General features: G+C 46.9%; 3 protein-coding genes across 3 annotated transcripts; 1 reads left to right on the forward strand and 2 right to left on the reverse strand.

Moving 5' to 3' along the window:
• Positions 1-754: 754 nt before the first annotated feature.
• Positions 755-4,531, forward strand: LOC114846486 (ATP-dependent RNA helicase DDX39A). The gene is made up of 10 exons (XM_029135532.3): positions 755-942; positions 1,654-1,861; positions 1,952-2,079; positions 2,255-2,531; positions 2,634-2,752; positions 3,135-3,266; positions 3,395-3,504; positions 3,626-3,770; positions 3,865-4,012; positions 4,281-4,531. The coding sequence occupies exons 2-10, from the start codon at positions 1,654-1,656 to the stop codon at positions 4,295-4,297; spliced, it is 1,284 nt and encodes a 427-aa protein (XP_028991365.1). The 5' UTR covers positions 755-942; the 3' UTR covers positions 4,298-4,531.
• On the reverse strand, positions 4,500-9,113 carry si:ch211-106h11.3 (CCN family member 1). The gene is made up of 6 exons (XM_029135630.2): positions 8,917-9,113; positions 8,045-8,258; positions 7,197-7,441; positions 6,928-7,069; positions 6,628-6,809; positions 4,500-5,744 (listed from the first exon to the last, which is right to left on the reverse strand). Exons 1-6 carry the CDS (start codon positions 8,965-8,967, stop codon positions 5,433-5,435), a joined length of 1,146 nt encoding a protein of 381 aa, XP_028991463.1. The 5' UTR covers positions 8,968-9,113; the 3' UTR covers positions 4,500-5,432.
• Positions 9,114-12,810: 3,697 nt separating this feature from the next.
• LOC114859846 (macrophage mannose receptor 1-like) lies at positions 12,811-14,506 on the reverse strand. Its single transcript, XM_029157880.2, has one exon. The coding sequence runs from the start codon at positions 14,111-14,113 to the stop codon at positions 13,325-13,327; it is 789 nt and encodes a 262-aa protein (XP_029013713.1). The 5' UTR covers positions 14,114-14,506; the 3' UTR covers positions 12,811-13,324.
• Positions 14,507-20,510: the final 6,004 nt, after the last annotated feature.

Raw genomic sequence — 20,510 nt, forward strand, 5'->3', positions numbered from 1 at the left:
TTATATTAATGCAAGTGTCACTAATTTTGTACTTGCGGTTGTACCAGTTTTGCTAATTGTATGTTAATAATTGCTTGAATTTTGAATCTTGAATTTATGAAAAAAAAAGAAAAAAAGTATTTATAATTAGAGTTTAACAAAAATTTTGAGAATCAGACATCTCTACTTGAGGTTTTCTCCTGACAAAAAATACTGGACAGTCATATACAGTCAGATATTAAATGAGTAACAATCTCACATAGCCCCCGCAGAATTGTGCAGTTGGGGCTTTGTGACACTGAAACAGAGGAAAAGAATGCAGACAGAGACATGTGATCTAGCTGGGATATGAATGTACATAACAGGCCCTCTTTATTATGACAGTGTAAAAGTGTAAGGTCGAAGGACAAGCATAGACTAAGCCATAATGCAGACTGACAATTCATCCATCCATTCGACTGTGCTTCTACAGACGCAGCTGTCCAGCGACTGTTGCCTTCATGATTTTCTCAAATTTTCTAATTTTCACACACACGCTTCTAACTGTAATGAAACTATTCACCAGAATCTGTAAAACCGACATGAGTATAAATAATGAGAACATCTGTTTATAGGTCAATTAAAAAATTCTGATCGCGTGGTTTTATATTGAAATTAGCAACAGATGTAAAAAAATTCTAGATCATTTAATGATAAAGTCTTTGTAAAAGCTCTGGCCACTAGATCAGATATTAAACTTGATCAAGAATTTAAAATATTGTTATTGCTAGAGTTGTTCCTAGATTTGACATACAAAAACGTGTTTTCTCACAGACTCTGGTTCATATCGCATCGAAAGCCAAGGTTGGACCAGGTGTTCCTGAACGTCGCATGCATGTGCACCCAGTGTTCGGTGACTACTCGCTAGCTTGCAAGTAACACACGCACATTTACATCGGCCGGGACGGGAAACATCACAGCAACGTAAGTTTTCGGTGCAGGGCGTGTGTGTTTGCTATATCTCTTCAGCAAAATTTTGGTGTATTTGGGTGTTGTGGACGGATCGTGTTTTAGTGCGTTATCCTCCTTTGTAAGCGTCATGTTATGAGAGTTGCTTTGGGTAGCTAACATGCTAGCAGCATTCAAATTAGCATCGTCCTAAAAGTGCAAATTTTCGACTTACTTCAACAGTTAGCTTTGACCGCCTACATGTATTAAGTAACTGGTTTTGTTCTTCGACAGCTCGTCCACACATCTAATGGTACTTTGAAATGCAGCAGTAGCGTTAAAAGTAATTCGCGAGTCTCATTCGGCTGTTAGCGGCTACTTTGCTAACGAATGTTAGCCGGTTTGAATGAAGAGGAGTCCATTGTTTATTAGCGTTGTGTTAGCAGGGTGACGCACCGGTCGCAAGTTTAAGTCAGCGCAGTAGTTGCATGGTAATAATTTGAAATTACCACTTTTCACGGTGAGGGAAAAACCGGGACATTAAACATAGATTGGAATTTTCCCAAGTTTTTAATTTCGTTCCCCTTTTGCGGCCTGCTAATGTTAGCCGGACGATGCTTCGGACGATGCTTCGACCTTGCTCCGAGCTGCCCCCACCCCCTTCAGCTGATTAGCGTTTACGTTTTCAAAAAGTACGAGACTGTGAAGACCTTGTGTGAGACACCGATTTACACGCTGTATTTATAGATGACCGAGAACGACGTTGATAATGAACTTCTGGACTATGAGGAGGACGATGAGCCCCAGGGGGCCCCCGAGAGTGGGATCCCAGCAAACAAGAAGGAGGTGAAGGGGTCCTACGTATCCATCCACAGCTCCGGCTTCAGAGACTTTCTCCTGAAACCAGAGCTGCTCCGCTCCATTGTCGATTGTGGTTTTGAGCATCCCTCAGAAGGTGAATGAAAGTTTGACACAAATTCCTATATTCCATCCTTGTTTTGATAAATGAAAATGAAGATAAAAAAAATCGTTTTTTTTTTCCCAGTTCAACATGAGTGTATTCCTCAAGCTATCCTGGGCATGGACATCTTGTGTCAGGCCAAGTCTGGTATGGGAAAGACAGCAGTGTTTGTGCTAGCTACCCTACAGCAGATAGAACCTGTGGATGGTCAGGTGGGTTGGTTCTGTTATTCTAGCTTATTCATCATCCTTTTGTGATTTTAGATGATATTTCTTTGTATGTTTCTCTGGTATATGTTGTTGAAGTGTCAAATGTGTTAAGTTTAAAAAACCCACACTCCATAATATTCAGTAGTTGCTATAACAATTGGAATTTCTTGTATCATAGGTGTCTGTCCTTGTGATGTGCCACACACGAGAGCTGGCCTTCCAGATCAGCAAAGAGTACGAGCGCTTTTCCAAATACATGCCCACTGTCAAGGTGTCCGTGTTCTTTGGAGGCCTGGCCATCAAAAAAGATGAGGAAGTCCTGAAGAAGAACTGTCCTCACATTGTCGTCGGAACTCCAGGACGTACTCTGGCCCTCATTCGCAACAAGACCCTCAGTGTGAAGAACATTAAACACTTTGTGCTTGACGAGTGTGATAAGATGCTGGAACAGCTGGGTGAGTGAGGGACAGACGTGTTGGGGTGGATTTTTGCTAAATAACAAAGGTAGATTTACAGGATTTCATTTTGGGATTGCTATTTGTTTTTAATTTCCTCAGACATGAGACGTGACGTCCAGGAAATCTTCAGACTGACACCCCATGAGAAGCAAGTCATGATGTTCAGTGCAACTTTAAGCAAGGAGATCCGCCCTGTCTGCCGCAAGTTCATGCAGGATGTGAGTTATTACTGAGGTTTATTGTTATTTCAGAATGAACTTACTGTGGTTCATTAAATAGTTTTGTTAGATTTAAGCGGAGAGAAATTACTTCTACTGATGCAAGACTCCTAACTTCTGTTTCTTCATCTTGCTGTTTCCTTGTGGCTGCTCTGACAATCAAACTTCCCCACTGTGAGATAAATAAAGTTAATCTAATCTTGATTCCAGTTGAGCTGCTGAACCTGTGATTTATCTGATGGTGTTTCAGTGGTTTGACTCACAGCTCTTCGTAGCCAGGGCTAAGTGTCCCTGCGTAACACTAAACTAAAACTCACATGTGGCCTGCAGACATGGGTGAATGTGTGAAACTAACCTTACACTCCGTGCTCATGTTTTGCAGCCTATGGAGGTGTTTGTGGATGACGAGACCAAGCTGACACTTCACGGACTTCAGCAGTATTACTGCAAGTTAAAGGACAGCGAGAAGAATCGAAAACTGTTCGATCTGCTTGATGTTCTTGAGTTCAACCAGGTGGAGTATTTGATCATTTGAAACAATGAGGCAGAATCTGTTATGTTTTACGATTTTAGTCATTTTGAAGATATTCAGTAACTTTAACCTGCCCAGTTAAATCATTCTAGCATCTTGGTTTCTATTAGGTGGTGATCTTTGTGAAATCAGTGCATCGCTGTGTGGCTCTGTCCCAGCTGCTGGTGGAGCAGAACTTCCCTGCCATTGCCATTCACAGGGGCATGGCACAAGAGGAGAGGTACATGCTGCCTTTCTTTTCCTCTTCAGTTTTAGTGCTTTTCTTCACTGAATTTGCAGCCAGTTTTGTTCATATACATCACATAATTTGTAAATTGGGCTGGTGCTCATTCCTCTTGCAGGTTATCCCGGTACCAGCAGTTTAAAGACTTCCAGCGGCGGATTTTGGTTGCAACCAACCTGTTTGGCCGAGGCATGGACATTGAGCGAGTCAACATTGTCTTCAACTACGACATGCCAGAGGATTCTGACACGTATCTTCACAGAGTCAGTCCAGCTAGAATATAATTCCACAGTTATGAAATTATTTTTGCGACCCTGTTTTCTTCAAGAAAATCCCTAACTTTGTTTTGTGATCCAGGTGGCCCGCGCCGGCAGGTTTGGTACCAAAGGCCTGGCCATCACGTTCGTGTCAGATGAGACAGACGCCAAGACCCTGAATGAGGTTCAAGACCGCTTCGAGGTCAATGTAGCAGAGCTACCAGAGGAGATTGACATTTCCTCCTACAGTAAGTTTTTGTTTAGCTGCCATACCATTGGCCAGTCGCCCAGTTAGTTCATGTCTACCAGTCGCCTGCTGACAGTTTTTGAATTATCCAGTTTCCACATGTGTGTATATACTCCAGTTGTTTGCTTGTTTGACAACAAACAAGTATCTAAAATTGAGCTAAAAAGCACCTTAGTGGCTATGACAACGTACATGCATTGAATTGCTTGGTCAAGTATGACGGTACAGAATATTTTCTGCACTTATTGATCCTGCTCTCTTCTTCACAGTTGAAAAGTCCAGATGAGCCTGAGTTGTGTTCCAATGAAGATTTGTGTGTGACCATTGTTGTATTTAGGTGGAAGCAAGAAAAAAAAAAAGCTCGGCCTTTTACTTTAAACACCCCCCCCCCCACACCATTTGTTTGCAAGTTCATATAGGTTTTGTATTTTATCATGTCTTTGCCGGGAGCTTGTTTTAGTGTTTTCCTTGTAAAAGCCATGGATCTCTTGTTTTGGTTAATAAACTTTTTTATATCTCATTTGATGGTGTTGGAGTTTCTTGTGCGCATGTAGATCCAGCGTCACATTAAAACAAAAATCATTAGAGTTTTGTAAAACATTCAACACTTTTGGCTGTAGGTGATTGTTTTTACAGGCAGGGGGCGCCATTGTACTTGGCTGAAACTGAACAAGGAGTTAAAATACAACCTCATGAAACTTGAGCTCATTAGCCACATTTCACATAGATGAAACTTGTGACAGCAGCACTGTAGTTTCTCAAGCTCCAGAAAAGGATAAACATAAAAAGGATGGACATAAAGGAAAATGAGACATCTCTGTAAGACAATTCTTTAAGCTACATTTAAAGCTTATTTAAGCTTTAAAGGAAATCAGGGGAAAAGTCTTGGCATTGGTCCGTTTGTTGCTAATAGTTGTTTCACTTCGATATAATTTAATTGTGGGTTAGATGGAAAATGTTCAAAATCACTTTGGCACAAAAAAGCTCAAGGCTCAGTTTTTATAAGCGTACGATGTGCAGATTTTTCCATCATGTTGAAAACTGCCCATATATTCTATTAAGCTGCAAAAGAAATTCTTGCTGCTCGCCACAGTCATTACCATCGCGGCGTATTGTTGTTGCCACGCTGGTGTAGTTTTAGTTCACTGTAAAGTGCTCTTGTGTTTTTTCGAAAACCCTCCACGTGATCCAGCAGCCGCTGCAGAAATGAGGGACGTCCGTGCCGCAGGGCTCGTGCTCGGGTCCCATGTCTTTTCGAACAGCCAGGCGAGTGTAGAGTCCACTTCGGTCACACAGATTCTAATAGGGGTTAATGAACCGGAAGCTGGGCTTCACTCACTTAGAGCCACACGACGGAAATGGCTCCTCGTCGTCAAGAAGGTAAAACTCATCGTATTGAGAGGAACAAGGTCTCCTCCGTGCTAGTCGGTGAACTTGTGCGTGTCGCCGTGCATCCAGTGCTGCGGCGGCAGGGCCACTTCGTTCAGGAGGCCGCAGTCGTCGCTGCATTTGCACGACTGGATGAACATGACGGACCTCTGGAAGCGCCCGCCGTCCGGGCACACGAAGGTCACGGGCGCGGTGCGCGTGCGCCGCGGCAGGCTGCAGCCGCCGCGCGCGCACGCGCCGCAGTAGCTGGGCCGGAAGAGGCGCGCGCTCTCGCACTCGCCGTACGGCAGGCGCGCGGGCTCCGCGGACCGCCGCGTCGCGGACCGCGTGCTCCATTTGTGCGGCTGCAGGAAGAGAAAGGAGCGAAAACAAGCGTTATTACAAAAAACATATAAAACGAACGCTATGACTTTTATCTGCTCCTTCCTTTTATAGCAGATTAAATCAGCTTCGCACTCAAACTCAGTTTCACATTAAGAGGGTTTTTTTTTTTACTTAATCCTTGTTTTGCCAAAACAAGGATTAAGAGAGGGAATCGTTTTAGATGTAGGTGATTAATTTTAAGATTTAGCACGTATCTAACGTTTCACGGCCCTTTGCTGTAAACCACACTGACACTGATGATCCCGCTTGGCACCAGAGCTTTTAACGGAGAGAAAGCGCTCCGTCAGTGTGTCCAACATGGAGGATTAATATAGACACATTTGCTTGGACCGTCGCTCGCTATGGACAGTCACTTGGCATGAATGCTGAGGGTGGTGGTGGTGTGTGTGTGTGGGGGGGGCTCTATTTAAAAAAGGCGCCTGCCTGCCACAAAAACACATGAGCACTGCTCAGTTCCCACTGGATCTGAAGCTCCATGAAAACACAGCTTGGGCAATTATCTTAAGCTTGGGCTAAAGATGATTTTAGTGAATTTGCTCAATGCCTGAGAACATTTTTTTTCATTGTTTGCAGTGCTGCTGTGACAGTTTCAGCCTCTGCCCTCACGTAAAATAGGGAAATAAGGAAGCGGAGCGTAAAAGATCCGGTATTGTTTTACCCAGCCTTGTCAAACTTGGAGCGAGATAAGAAATAATTCCTTATTGATAATGTTATCAGCCGGCCTCCGGGCTTGTTTGTGCAACAGATTATTTCCATAAGAGGTTCGATAGCGTGCAGTGCGATTATCTGACCTCCGCTCACTGTCCGTCTGCCTCCGTTTTAGTTCAGATCGCTCTACTTCACCTTGGCGTCGTGAGTTGGGGTGCGACACGGGCGAACGGTGCAGAGCCTCGTCTCCCTCTCCGGTTTGCACTGGGGGTTCTTGTTGGTGATGCGAGACGAAACGCCCATCCCACAGCTGCGGGAGCACTGGGACCAGTTAGTCGTCTGAACGGGACACTTCTTCTTTCTCAGGCGGCTCCACGCTAAATAAGTTAATAAAGCAATAACATTATGTAACAATTAAAAACCACAGGGTTCCTAAACCTGCCACCATAAACATAAACATGGCCTGGATGACTGAGAAACATCTGTTCAACTCACTGGCCAGATGTTTGTAACTGCGTTCCTCCTCCCAGACGCTGGACGTGACCTCTTCACGTTTGTCAGCCAGATCCAGGTCGTTGTCAAGGTGCTGTGGTTCAGGACGGCCATGAGGTCTGGGCTGGTGTTGTTGTGGAGGCACCTGGGATCAGACATGCAACTAGACAGTCATATCTACTGTATTTTTGCCACAGGGATATCATCATCATATATCATCACCATTACTTACAGTATCAGCCATAGCAGAGATACTGTTAAGCGCTACTAACCGGACGCGGTGCGAGGCCCCAGGTGCCTTTGTGGCAGTGCACGCTGAGGCAGCACTGTCCAGGGACCCGGACCGGCCGCGGGTTGGGGCAGGCGGGCGACGCCGGCGGCAGCCGGCTGTCGCAGAGCGGAGCGCAGCCAACGGCGCCGTCGATGCAGCTGCACTGGTGTTTGCAGCCGGCGCGGAAGCTCTCGCCGTTCTGGTAGATCCTGCCGTTGTACTCGCACGTGCGTCCCTCCGATTTGGCTGCAAAAGACACCCGTTACTCAGACTTCACCTGATGATCGGACAAATACACAGACTGGCTGTTGTAACCGATCGGGTTAATCTCTGACTACAGAAGGCCACAAATGACAGAGCCTCTGAGAATATCTTCATCTGTGTTTGGGAGAATTTCCTCAAACTGTTTACGCTGGCAGCTGAAATGAAGCTGTCGTTTCTCCTGACCACAATAAAACATGCTCAACAGCAAACATCAGAATGTCAGTGAGACTCCTAGTCTCCAAAGCATGGAAGAAACAGCTATATATAGTTTGCGGGCCAACACTGGCATGGTCCAGATGGAAAGTATATTTTTATCTCCTGCTGCTCATAAAACCTCTTATACTTGTTTAAATACCCTGTCTCCTGTTTCAGGATGTGCACGTTTACATGATCATTACTGAAAACTTTGACTTCATGGGAAACTGTTTAAATTAACACCAATTTCTTTGACTGGAAACAGGAATCCTTTGGCATTAATAGCATTAAACAATGTGAGTATCTCAGATATACATATAAGTATTTTAATACTCTCCACAAAGCAGTTGTGCTAATACTGTATAGAAGAAGCCATTCCTCCTCTCTCACCTCGACAGATGCCCCAGGCCACGCTCACATCATTGCCATAATTACACTCCAGCCCTTTGTGGTGGTCGCACGGCCTCGCGGCGCTGCAGTCCTGGTTCAGCTGTGCCGCACACACCTTGCAACAGCCACATCCGTCCAGCACAGCGCTCACACCAGCCGGGCAAAGCGGGGGGGTCGACGGGCAGTGGCACGCCGCTGGGCAGCGAGCGGTCACCTGGAGGGACGACGGGAGGGGACGCCGTCAGACAAGACCCAAACCACTGAGGTTCTGGGTGATAGAACATCGGTTTTTAGATCTTATGAGAGAAAAATGTCAAAACTAGAGACAAAGATTTCCCGTGATGACAACCTGTAGGCCACGGAGCCGGGGACATCATCAGTGGTGGACAGTGCATGTCAGAGTTGTGTATTAACTCTGAAGAACTTAGGACCCAACACGCTCCCTGTCTAGACAGCTCAGGCTTTGTAACGTGTGATTTGAGTCATAGCTGAGCTCCAGAGCCAACTTGTTCCACTTTGTAGGAATCAACATGTCACTGGTCTTGAAAGGTGGACGTGAGTAGACACGCTTAAGAAGAAATGTGTATATTATCATTAAATCATAGCTAAAAAAAAACATAACCCCACCTAAATTTACCACCACTTCATTTTTATTAAAAAGGGTTTCCACATTATTCTTATTTATTATTTTTAGCAACCTACAATAAAGCGGATGCACTAAATGCTGAAAAAATATTTTCAAGGAAAATGTGATGCCTTTCTAAAAACGCATTACATCACATAAACAGATTCCACGTGAAAGAAAACCTAATGTTGAGGTACAAGCAGACTTTGCTCACACACAACTCTCACTGCAGAGAGCAACCTGTTACCTGTGCGATGACGGCAGTTGTCAGGACAGTCAAACAGATCCGGAATGCCATGATTAGCCAGTGACAAGCTAAAGCAAAACAAAATAAATAGAAAATATATCTTAAATGTATCCTCCGCTGTAAAATGGTTGGTCTGACACCGAGTCTCTTTTCAGACTTACGCCTTCGTTTTTCTGACGAGATACGCTGTCTAAACTTTTTTTATACCCACCATCAGCCCTTCACAGACCCCGCCCACCTTCATCAGTTTAGCCAATCAGCGCGCGAACACCGGTCCAGGCATTCCGTGGGGCGTGGTTTCACCAGACCACCTTGCTGATTGGTGGGCGTATTTTGGAATCAATGCAGCCATTCATAAAAATCCCAGAACAACTTCATATTTTTTTAATGGCACGAATTCTAAAAGCGTAGCGGCCGCTTTGAAGTCACACGTAGGTACATTTTTTCTCCTCTGCCCAGCGCTCTTCTTACACTAAGTAAATACATTCATCTGGGCCAGACAGCGCGGTACCATTAATAAGACCCACACTTCTGGGAAAATCAGAGGGGAGGAAGTCCCGCTGTTATTCCAGAGCAGTCACGGTACCAGGGTGGAAAATTAAAGTTGTGTTTATAAAACAAGATAATAGCAGTTGTCGGAGAAAGTGAATGCACCTCTGTTTGCTGGTGTCCGCGACAGACCTCCGTGGTTTTCACGCTTGATCGGATTTGATTGTTGTGCTCTCTGAATTCAGCCACATAGTGCGAACACTGATGGGATGGCGAGGCTCTGATCCCTTGGAAATAATGGTCCACGGGTAAAGTGTCGTAGGATTGTTGTTTTAAGGTCCGCTTCTGTGATGCTTGATCCTTGCTTTTTTTTTCTGCTGTCCTCCTTCACAACCACAGGCTCCCAGCCACACCTGTACTAACACAGAGGCCTCTTTTGATGGGAGAAATGTGATAGGCAGAGGCTTAAATGTCAAGGTCCTGCTATAAACGTTCATATGTACCTGCAACGCTCTGGCACAGACTCCTAAAAAGCTACAGTAAATACCTCACATGGGGTGTAATTATCTGAGGTACGGGGAAATTTCCCGGACACTCCTTGGATATTGACATATTACTGTAAGTGGTGTTGTGGTTAGAACTGTCACAGCCCTAAGGTGGGTTTGCGTCTCTGAGGCGTGAGCGTGAATGTTTGTCTACTTCCTGTCCAGTGACGGCTGGGAATCACTCCAGCATCCAGCTCCTTGTGAGGACAAGGGGTTTAAGTGGCATTAATTCAAGGGATTTGACAAAGGTGTAGCTGTAACCGCTCAGGAGCTACGCCCGTTTTCTTGCAGACACACCCGTTTACTGGTATTATGTGATAAATCAGGCACATAAAAGGCCAGGAGGTTGTTTCTGAGTGTCAAATTTGAGTTTGGAAGCCGCTAGAATTTCAACTTGAGGTCCAAAGAGGTGTCAATTAGCAGGATGTCAAAGCAGTTACAATCTTCAATCACAGTTTCCTTTTGTTGAATAGACTTTGGCAATAATGGAAAGTGTCTGGAAGTCATCTGTTGGTCTGGAGTCATTGCTCTAAATCTGAAAAAGGAAACCACCTCATGACGCTGTCAGCCACACTGTGCTGTAGCTATGATGGCCTGTCTATTTTAATCCTTCAGTGGTCATTGTACACGTGGAGTCCCCACAGTCCTGTGACTCTTCTGCAATCATGTTTACAACAGATGCTGAACGAGAGGATCCGTCTGATAGAGGTAAAATAATAGGTAAAATAACAAAAGAAAATAACAGGTAGGACATCGGCGGTGACGTGGACTGAGATGCTGTAGTAACGATATAGAAGCTTTAGTCCTTGATACATCGCCGCTGCTTTACGGGAAACACCCCGATGAATGAAAACAGTAAAACAACCACGGGAATAAAGGCAGAGAGCGAGAGAGAGAGAGAGAGAAAACAAAGGCGTGGAGGTGGAGAAGGAGCAGGGCGGTGGAGGCAGCAGGTGTTTCATGGTGAGACCGTTTGTTTTCTCAGGGGGAGGAGTGAGAGCGCCTCTCTGGGAAGCAGCCGGGAGGCATTAATCCACACAGAGCAGGCCGCTGCTATTTCAGCCTGGACCACTTTAAGAGTCACGTGAAGCCCCCCACATGACACAGGGATCAACAAAACACATACAGTAAACACACGGTGAGACGTAAAGGAGTCGCAAGCAACCCCGGACTACGCGTCTAAATGGGAACGTGTGCAATAAAAGGTGCGATGCAGGCGGCTCCACCGCTGCAGCAGGGGAGGGGGCTCCGCACGCGGGAATCCCATCATGCGCGTGTGAAGTGAGAGGGAGGCGCCGGTAACTGTAACCGCGCTGCTTGGGACGAGCGGGAGGCGGTGGGAAAGCCCAGCGCGGGGCCGCGATCGCGTGCATAAGCCGCACGCCGCGCGCCTCGCACAATATTATGGCTGTAACGGGATACGGGCCGAACCCAACCGGTTACATAAGAGAGCAGGAGCCGCTGGGGAAACAGGAGGAGGGGACGTGTAGGTGAACCAACCTCTCCCCCTGGTGGAAGGTTAAAAACGGTAAGTAAAAAAAAAACACACACGTTGAAACTGAAACTGAATCAACTCCATTAACACTCAAGTAAAAGGTTTTCTAGCCCATAATGTGCTTCATAAAAATGATTTTATTTCCACCCTCCGCTAGATGGAGACAAACACTGCGGTATAGACATAAACGTCCACCTTCAGAGAAAGCGATGGGAGAAAAACCAAAGTCAACTTAACTGCTTCCATTTCTCACCCGCTTTATTGATTATTAAACACTTTCAAACAGACTGTGCGTGGGTGAAGGGGATTCTCTATTAGAACCGTCTTTGTGCTCCACCCATTTGAATAAAACAACATGTGACTCCAATAAAAGCCCCGGTGTCACTTCCCCACAGGCTTCGCTCCGTCTCCCTCTCCCGTCTCCCCGGACTGTGACAGCAGAGAGCATCCGCTTTGAACCGGGGTTCATTCGGAGCGTGCTCTTGTCTCCCGTCACAGAGAGGACTGACAGGAGGATGAAGCGTCTCCCAGGTAGAGTAGCAGCACTTAGACCTGCAGGCCTAAATATCCTGCTCATCCGGGGGTGGACTAACCTTTGGGCAGCTGCTGGATGCTTCCATTCCCACACGGGAGGAAAAGAACATTTCATTTTCATTTCCTCCTTCCCTCAGCTTCCTCCTCCGGTGTTCGCGTCGACCCCAGAAGAATGAGGGTCTTATGAAGATAGATGGCTCCTCTCAGCCCCACGTCTGTCTCCTCCAGAGCTGTGGAGGGGAATTCCCTTGGAGTTGCTCCGAACGTCCTTCCTGACAGGTACATGCACCTTCTCGAGCGGGAGAGGGAATAACACCTTTACATGTCTGCTTGGTGAAGTCGAAAGGTTTCAGAAGGTGGAAACTTATCAGATTTCACTCATGGAGGCCATGCATAGTCCATCGTCCAACTTTGATCATGGCTGCAGTCACTGTCGCCCAGAACACTTGGGAACATTCATTATGAACTAACTCATTAGCTCATGTAAACAAATGTGCATACGTGTGTGACTGATAGTGTTTGTGTCATTTAAAATGAGGCAGAAAGCAGCCAGTTCCACACAGTGGAGCAGTTTAAGGAGGCAGCAGCCTGAAGCAAAACACACACACACACACACATTCACCGTATCTGCTTTTTTAAGATGAGGCAATACCTCATAGACACGTTCTGCTACAGTAAATGCGTTGCATGGTGTTGAACCATGAAATGGCCTGGAACCACAACGGTGTGTGTCTCCAGTGTCTCCAAATGTAATAATATATGTGTTTATGCATCCATTCAAACCTGAAAGAACCATTGGTGATTCCATCCCTCTCCTGCAGCTCTTCTCTTTCTCCTCCCTGCGTTGTTGTGTTCTGGTATAAGTTCGTAAATTTTTAATTTATTGACTGGGTAATAAAGTGGAAGGCATGAGGGAAGAAGGAGAACCACCACAGGAGGAAAGGACATCACGATGAGGCAGGACGTTCAAATGGAGCCAAAGGAAAGCGAACATGGAGGTTGAGGGATGAAGCGCAGACGTCCAGGTGAAGTGAGGACATCTGGTGGCTGGGAGGAGAAACTGCAACATGTCCAACAAGTTCCAGCAAGGAATTTACTGAGGTAACTACATTGTACGTAGGTTTTATTCAGGATATTTCCAAACAGGTCAAAAAACTAACATCATCTAATATTTTAACTCATTCTTGCATTGAGTTACATATTAAACTAGTATTCTATAGGATAAAGTATTATTCTTAATTCATCAAAAAAGCTGTAATTGTATTAGTTGCTTGTCACTATCAGTAGTGATAGATTTTATACTATCAAGCCATTTAAAGTAATTCCCAAGACATAGTGATCTGAATCAGATGCAGATGAAGTTCAGCCTGTCCTTACAGTCCCAGTTTCTCCATCCTTCGGTTTTATTCAAAGCTCCGCAGCGTTTTGGACCGGGGCACGCGTGCTCCCGGTCTCCCGGAGGCCAGGCGTTGTACACCAGGGGCCTTCCATTCACCCACATCCAGCCGTTCAGGTATCGCAGGCCGATCCAGACCGGCTCAGCAGCGCTGACCGGCTGGATCATGGCCTGGGACTGTCTGAGCTCTGCCTCAGAGAGCAGACTGGGCAGATCGCTCTCCTGACTCCGGCAGAAGTCCAGGGCCTCCTCCCAGAGCATCCTCCTCGTCACCGTGCAGTAAAAGGGTAAGGTGTCGTTTTCAGCGCCGGTTTCCCATCTTCCATTATACTTGACTAATGCCACATGCTTCCCAGAGTGGTCTGGTTGACCATAGGCCCAGTTCTGGTACGTGACGTCAGCTCCTCCGGACCACATCCAGCCGGTAGCGGTGCCGGGGTGACGGTGCAGCCCGATCCGTCCTTTGGGACAGCTGTCACCTGCAGCTTCTATGAGCTGCTCTTGATCGCTCTGGCTGACCACGAAGGAGAGGTCAGTGTAATGTTGTCTGCAGTGAGCCCGAGCATCGGACCACGTCATCGGCGTTGGAATGAAGACGTGTTGTCTTATCTGACCCGCAGCAGCCGCGCAAAGAAGGAGGAGGATGATGCTTCTCTCCATCTCTGAGGCTCCAGCTGAGATCCTGCTGTGTGAACGCGCCTTCTGTTGGAGGCTTTGCTTAAGTCTGAAGGGTGTCATGAATATGTCTTTGCATGTGGTTTGGTTTGTATACACAAGCAAATGATGCTCTGCTGTGCCTTAGTGCACAGAGAGACAAATCTAATCAAACACATCATCAGTATTTAGTAAAACAACTCCTGACTCCCTCGCTGTCTGAGCTGCTGACAATGCGGCTCTCACCTCTGTTTAAACTTTGAAGGGAACTTCGTTAACGGCCAGTGACACTGAGATCAGGTTGTATTTAAGGCAGAAAACCACACTGGAGAAAAACACTCTTATAAATAGTCACTCCAGCGTTGAGCCTGGCTCACACAAACCCAGTCCACGCGCCACCCCGCTCGGTTTCCCACAACACTGCAGACTTTTACAGCAGGGCCTTATGTTGACGCGCCTTCTCGTATTAGACTCGCACAGACAGAAAACACTTCCAACTTTGAACTCAGGGAACAAAGGGAAGCTCCGACACGCAAGGTAATTAGCGGAGCCAAAAATACGCTCGTCGGACGTGCTTCTCCTCCGCCGGGGTGCGTTTTCAGGCCCTTTGCTTGTCCCGGAGGTGACTTTGCATATGCTTTGGTTTGTGTGCGCCAGCAAAAATACGTTCACGGTCGATCTAGCAGCCAAGGAGAGAAACGAGCCACTCGTGTAAACGCAGAAACAACACTGAGCGCGAGGTTCCAACCACTCCGCTAGCGCCGTAGAATGCAGCCAGGAGCGGCCCGGTCTAGACCGGCCCACACGGGCCTGAATCACAGCACGCAGCCTCCGCTTTAAACCCACAGAATCCACAGACACTTCACAGCAGCCCTTAAAAACGCGAGGAAGGAGCCAGTTGTCTACAGAGCGACTGTCTAAACATACATGCATGCATGAAAAGCAGCAGCACGGGCCACGGTCGTCCAGATACTTCTATTCTTGTGCTAATCCTGCCTCAACCTTGTCACAAGGTCGCAGCATGAATGCGTGTTTTCATGCTGTACGCTGGGCGTCGGAATGAAGTCGCGCTCGTTAAGGCCGTTCGCTCTGAAGCTCCGGCTGAGGCCCTTTTTTTTTATTTCTCAGTGCTTTGCTGCAGTGGCGTTGCTCCAGTCACAGGGTTGTTGCGGATGCGGCCTCTGCCTTCGGTTTCCTTTGAAAGCGCACTGTGTTCACGGTTGAGTTGGCGCCGAAGTGGGAGACGAATGTTTACATACGCTCGCTTTAAAAAGCAACTGGATGAATTATTTAACCCCTTGTTGGGTGAAATAAGTCACAGGATGAGATCAGTGGGTGCAAAAATCACTACGGCAACACAATGAACGTGACCATCATCAAGGAATGGGAGGAATGAGGCAAATCTGATTACACTCATCCACTGCTGACAACTGGGTCCATCTCACTTTATTATGATATATGTCGTTGACGTTATATTGAATTACGTGTTTCCTGAAAAGAATCCATCAACACACACACAAAGATTAACATGCATTTATTGAACTTAATAAAACTGAAAAGACAAAGAGATGCAGATGCAGATGCTACTACTGTAGATGCTCACAACCACAGCCTAAGGTATATAAGAGCTTACACATCAGATATGTTGGAAGCCGTCATAGGTTTGATGCCATTCACTAAGTTACCAGACGTATTAGTCTAACTCTCGTAGCTACAGACGCCGTTGCAGTCCCAGTTCTTCCAGCCTTCGTCTCTGGTGAAAGCGGCACAGTGGCTGGTTGGACAGTTTGAATCCTCTGGGATACGGCTACGGCTGACCAGCGGGGAACCGTTCACCCACTCCCAGTCGCCTCCAAAGCGGTTGTATTGATGCAGTAAAAAGGCAGGAGGGCGTCTTCATAGCCATCGTTCCATTTTCCATTATTCTTGACAAATCCAGCATTTTTCATATTCAGATAAGGACCCGGTTGACCATAGGCCCAGTTCTGGTACGTGACGTCAGCTCCTCCGGACCACATCCAGCCGGTACCGATGCCGGGGCGACGGTGCAGCCCGATCCATCCTCTGGGACAGCTGGCACCTGCAGCTTCTATGAGCTGCTCTTGATCGCTCTGGCTGACCACGAAGGAGAGGTCAGTGTAATGTCGTCTGCAGTGAGCCCGAGCATCGGACCACGTCATCGGCGTTGGAATGAAGACGTGTTGTCTTATCTGACCCGCAGCAGCCGCGCAAAGAAGGAGGAGGATGATGCTTCTCTCCATCTCTGAAGCTCCAGCTGAGATTCTGCTGTGTGAACGCGCCTTCTGTTGGAGGCTTTACTTAAGCCTGAAGGATGATGATGATGAATGTCTTTGCATGTGGTTTGTATATGTCATTGCCAGACACAAAATAACATCTAGTACAAGGGCACCTTCCATGGCTGTTATTTAACCCACATCTGCATCACAAATATATTTCCACATAACCTTTTCTAATGAACATACATGAACCCTTCTCTTTAGGTTTCTGTTACTGATTGTGCTCAGTAGATGCACTTACACAATAATCATATCCAGTTGTTACAGTTCAAACTGTGCTATAATAAAACGCTTTGATGGGATTTTATCTTAGGTCACCAGACATTAAATTAAACAACAAAACAAATAAAAAAAGAAATAAAAGTGATTGATTCCTCTCTTGACTCAGGTGCAGATGAAGTTGAGTCTGTCCTGGCAGTCCCACGACATCCATCCTCCACTTTTGCTCAATGCCCCACATCGCTTTGCTGGACACAGCCAGTCGTGGTCGCGTTGAGGCCAGGCGCTGCTCCCAAGCGGGTCCCCACTCATCCACAGCCAGAGATCCCTCACATAACGCAGGCCGACCCACATGGCATCAGTGACGTTTCTGAGCTGGAGGACTTTCTGGACCTGAAACAGATTGGACTGAGAGCGCAGGTCGGGGAGGTTGCTCTGGTTCTGTCTGCAGAACTGCAGCGCCTCCTCCCAGGACATCTCCGTCTCTACAGATATGTCCATGCAGTAAAAAGGTAGGTTGCTGCCGCCATATATGTCGTTCCATCTTCCATTTTTGAGTAGTTGGCAAGCGTCCTCAATGCCCCCTGAATTGCTTGGTTGGCCTTTTTCCCAGTTCAGGTATGTGACGTCTTCCCCCCACGTCCAGTACCAGATGCTCTGATTGTCCAGCCGTCGATGCATGCCGATCCATCCCGCTGGGCTGCTGTTCCCAGCAGCTTGCAGTAGACTGACCTGATCGCTCTGGCTGCCAACATAGGACAGATCCATGTAGTGCAGCCTACAGTAAGCCAGCGCCCCAGACCACGTCTGAGGGGTAGAATTAAGAAAGTGGCTTATTTTCCCCTCAACACATGTCCAAAGAAAAACAAAGTAGAGGACTCGCTCCATGGTCGCTGCTGAGGCAGAGCCTTTGACTCGTTTTACTTCTGGGATCTTCCTTAAATCTGACTTTGCTGAAGAAACAACTTTGCATGTACTTTAGTTTATTTACATGAATAAGCAAATTGAGCCGTCCGTTTCAGCCTAATAGTGCAAGTTTTGCACTATAGTTTTGCCCCCCCCCCCCCCCCCCCCCCGTGTCCCAGCCAGCAATGCTCCGACCTGCATGAAGTGACGTGACCAGACTGGAGCAGAAAGCTGGATTTATAAACCGTCAGCCTCATCCTGCACAATCCCTCACATACGTTCTACTGTTTACTACTGTTCCCTGGAGATTGCAGTGGAATTTTTTTTTTCTTAAAACCTTTTGTATGTGTTGAACAATCTTCCACAGCAGCTTGTGCTGCCTGAGAAAATGACTATTGAGCTTGACTCAACTGCTTCAGATCCTTTAAAAGAAGTAGACTACTGTTACTCTCTCAGTGCAAATGATAGACTGAAGCTTCATAAACACGATATAACACTTCTTTCCTACAGTATCACAGCAGCAGTTTTACATAGAGAGATTACACTGGTGACCCAGGAATACACCATGTAAATCACAGGCGGCCCCAGGTTTAGACCTACAAATGACAATTAACGAGGTAACCTGTAAAAATTCCCATGCAAAGTCACAGGGTGCGAGATTATAAAACACACGAGATGAAAATAGACAGTGAGGTCTATAACATAATAGGTCTCCGTGTGCTTCCAGCTGCAGGAGCTGAGGGCCTGCTGCAGCCCCCCCCCCCCCCCTTAGGAGCGCTGTGGCTCTGCACGTTCTGCACCAGCTGCTCCTCCAGAGCAGAGACAGATCGCCCGTCCAGATGTGTCATGGTCTGGATGGCACGCGGTGCCTCAAATCCATAACCTGCTGGAGCCCAGGGCTGCAGCTTGCGCTGTGCATCTTCACCCTACGGTCAAACTCAAGCTGGCTCCTTCTGACACCGTCCTCGCGTGAATTAATGGCCCAGGTGGGAGTTTGTGCAGAGATCATATTTTAACCTGTGGCCATGTTTTATTGGTAATGAATGAAAAGAAAAAAGAAAAACCCAGGTGATAGAAACTAATGAGGGAGTCAGCTGTTGTTGTCCACATGAGGAGGTCAGCAGACGCAGTGTTAATATGTGGCTGATTTCTATGTGGCTGATGAATAACACACACACACACACACACACACACACACACACACACACACACACACACACACACACACACACACACACACACACACACACACACACACACACACACACACACACACAGCACCAACATCTGCTCCTCCCCGTCTCCCATGTGCTGCCCTGCTTCTCTTAATCACTTCCCAGTGCAGCCTCACACACACACACACACACACACACACACACACACACACACACACACACACACACACACACACACACACTGGGGCCCAGGAAGCGGAGCGATGAGGCTGACTAAATGTTTTCAGCTGGACTCTTCATCATGTCACCGAGGCGACCTTGGCTGGAGTGGACAGGTCGGCCTCGGCCGGAGACTGACTCAGGCTCAAGTGTGGAGGGATGAGGCTCTGTGAGAACAGGGGCAGATGACACACGCGAGTGAGATGAAATGTCCCTGTGAGTAAAACAGAGGAAGGGAAATGGATGTGATGAGCTTCAAACAAAGGTCTAATGAAAAGCCTCCTAGAGAATAAGAGGGTAAATAGAGAGACGCCGTGACAAGAATAGGTGATACACTGTAAAGTCCCAGCATGCGGTTCCACTGAGTGAGAGAGAGAACGTGAACGTGTGACTCAGACATTCAAATGGATCCAAGCTGTCACCGACAAACCCGTTACTGTCTCAGCCGGCGAAGCTTCAGCTCAACCGCACAACAAAGCTGAACAGTTGGTAGCAGCTACATCCACGCGAGTCTCATCTTAAACTCTGTGGGCGCTTGAGTTCACACCTTTATTATGTAGCGCTGGTATTTCTACCCCCTAAACACTGAATCATGTGTTTTATAGAAGGTGCATTTTACAGTCAGTGCACACACACACACACACACACACACACACACACACACACACACACACACACACACACACACACACACACACACACTCCCCTGCTTTATTATTAGTGGAGTATTATAGCCTGTATTTATTTTGTTGTTTGTTTGAGTTGTTATATTGGAGCCCAGGCCTTTTACACGTCTTACACAATGACAGTAATAATGTTTATGAGGCTTCAGTCCTAATGTGGACCTATATACACAAAACTGCAACACAACACTCTAATTATACAAGCGTATTTAGTACCAGCATTGTAACTGCACTGTATTATAATCTCCCTATAAATAAATCTGAGACTATACTGCTACCACAGTAGATCCACGCAATTATACTACAATAATAATATAGTATAAAGTAATGTATTGCTTACTTTTACACCTAAAGCTAGATTGTGTTTCTCAGCATACAGGTTTAACTTTCCTTCAGACACAAACTACAAGGCAGCTGCTCCAGCCTTGAGTCCAGATAAATTTCCCCTGACAGCCTCCATCTGTCTCAAAACCAATATGCACTACGTCCGTCATGTGGTACGTCCACCTGTTTCTCTCATTCTCTGCGTTCACTTTGGAAAAGAAGGAAAGTGAGTGTGTTTCGGTTTCTACAGGGAACGTCGGCGTGGAGCCGCTGGACGCTGGAGCTGCCGTTTAGACTGAAAAAAGTGACTGTTGCTTGCAGGTACAAACGAGCGGGGACCCCTGCTGTGACGTCCACGCGGGACCCCTGCTGTGAGCGCCCTCCCTGCTCCTGTCCACAGCGTTAAAGGACTCTACCAGACACATGTCCCGGGCCTACAGTAAGGCAGTGACTTTCATACTTAATAACATTAACGTGCCTTTTGATTTCCTCGGGCGTCAGGAATGCAAGAAAAAAACGTAGGTGAGCGGCGCGGCAGAACGTAGCAGGAGAGCAGCCGTGACGATCAGCGCGGCAGGGATTAGCGTTGGCGGGGATCATCAGAGCGTCGGTCCTGTGTGGGAACAGATGGAGCTGTTTCTGCATGAACTGGTCAAAG

The sequence above is a fragment of the Betta splendens genome, chromosome 1 (assembly GCF_900634795.4).
Source record: "Betta splendens chromosome 1, fBetSpl5.4, whole genome shotgun sequence".
In the NCBI taxonomy this organism is placed as follows: Eukaryota; Metazoa; Chordata; class Actinopteri; order Anabantiformes; family Osphronemidae; genus Betta; species Betta splendens.

Bases quoted from the DNA above. Each gene is read 5' to 3' on its own strand.
- LOC114846486 (XM_029135532.3), top strand. From the start codon at position 1,654: ATGACCGAGAACGACGTTGATAATGAACTTCTGGACTATGAGGAGGAC. The intron at 2,532-2,633 runs GTGAGTGAGGGA...TAATTTCCTCAG, and splicing joins TAAGATGCTGGAACAGCTGG to ACATGAGACGTGACGTCCAG. The intron at 3,771-3,864 runs GTCAGTCCAGCT...TTTGTGATCCAG, and splicing joins CTGACACGTATCTTCACAGA to GTGGCCCGCGCCGGCAGGTT.
- si:ch211-106h11.3 (XM_029135630.2), bottom strand. From the start codon at position 8,967: ATGGCATTCCGGATCTGTTTGACTGTCCTGACAACTGCCGTCATCGCA. The intron at 8,259-8,916 runs GTAACAGGTTGC...TCGTCCCTCCAG, and splicing joins CAACTGCCGTCATCGCACAG to GTGACCGCTCGCTGCCCAGC. The intron at 7,070-7,196 runs GTTAGTAGCGCT...GTCTGATCCCAG, and splicing joins GGGGCCTCGCACCGCGTCCG to GTGCCTCCACAACAACACCA.
- LOC114859846 (XM_029157880.2), bottom strand. From the start codon at position 14,113: ATGACACCCTTCAGACTTAAGCAAAGCCTCCAACAGAAGGCGCGTTCA.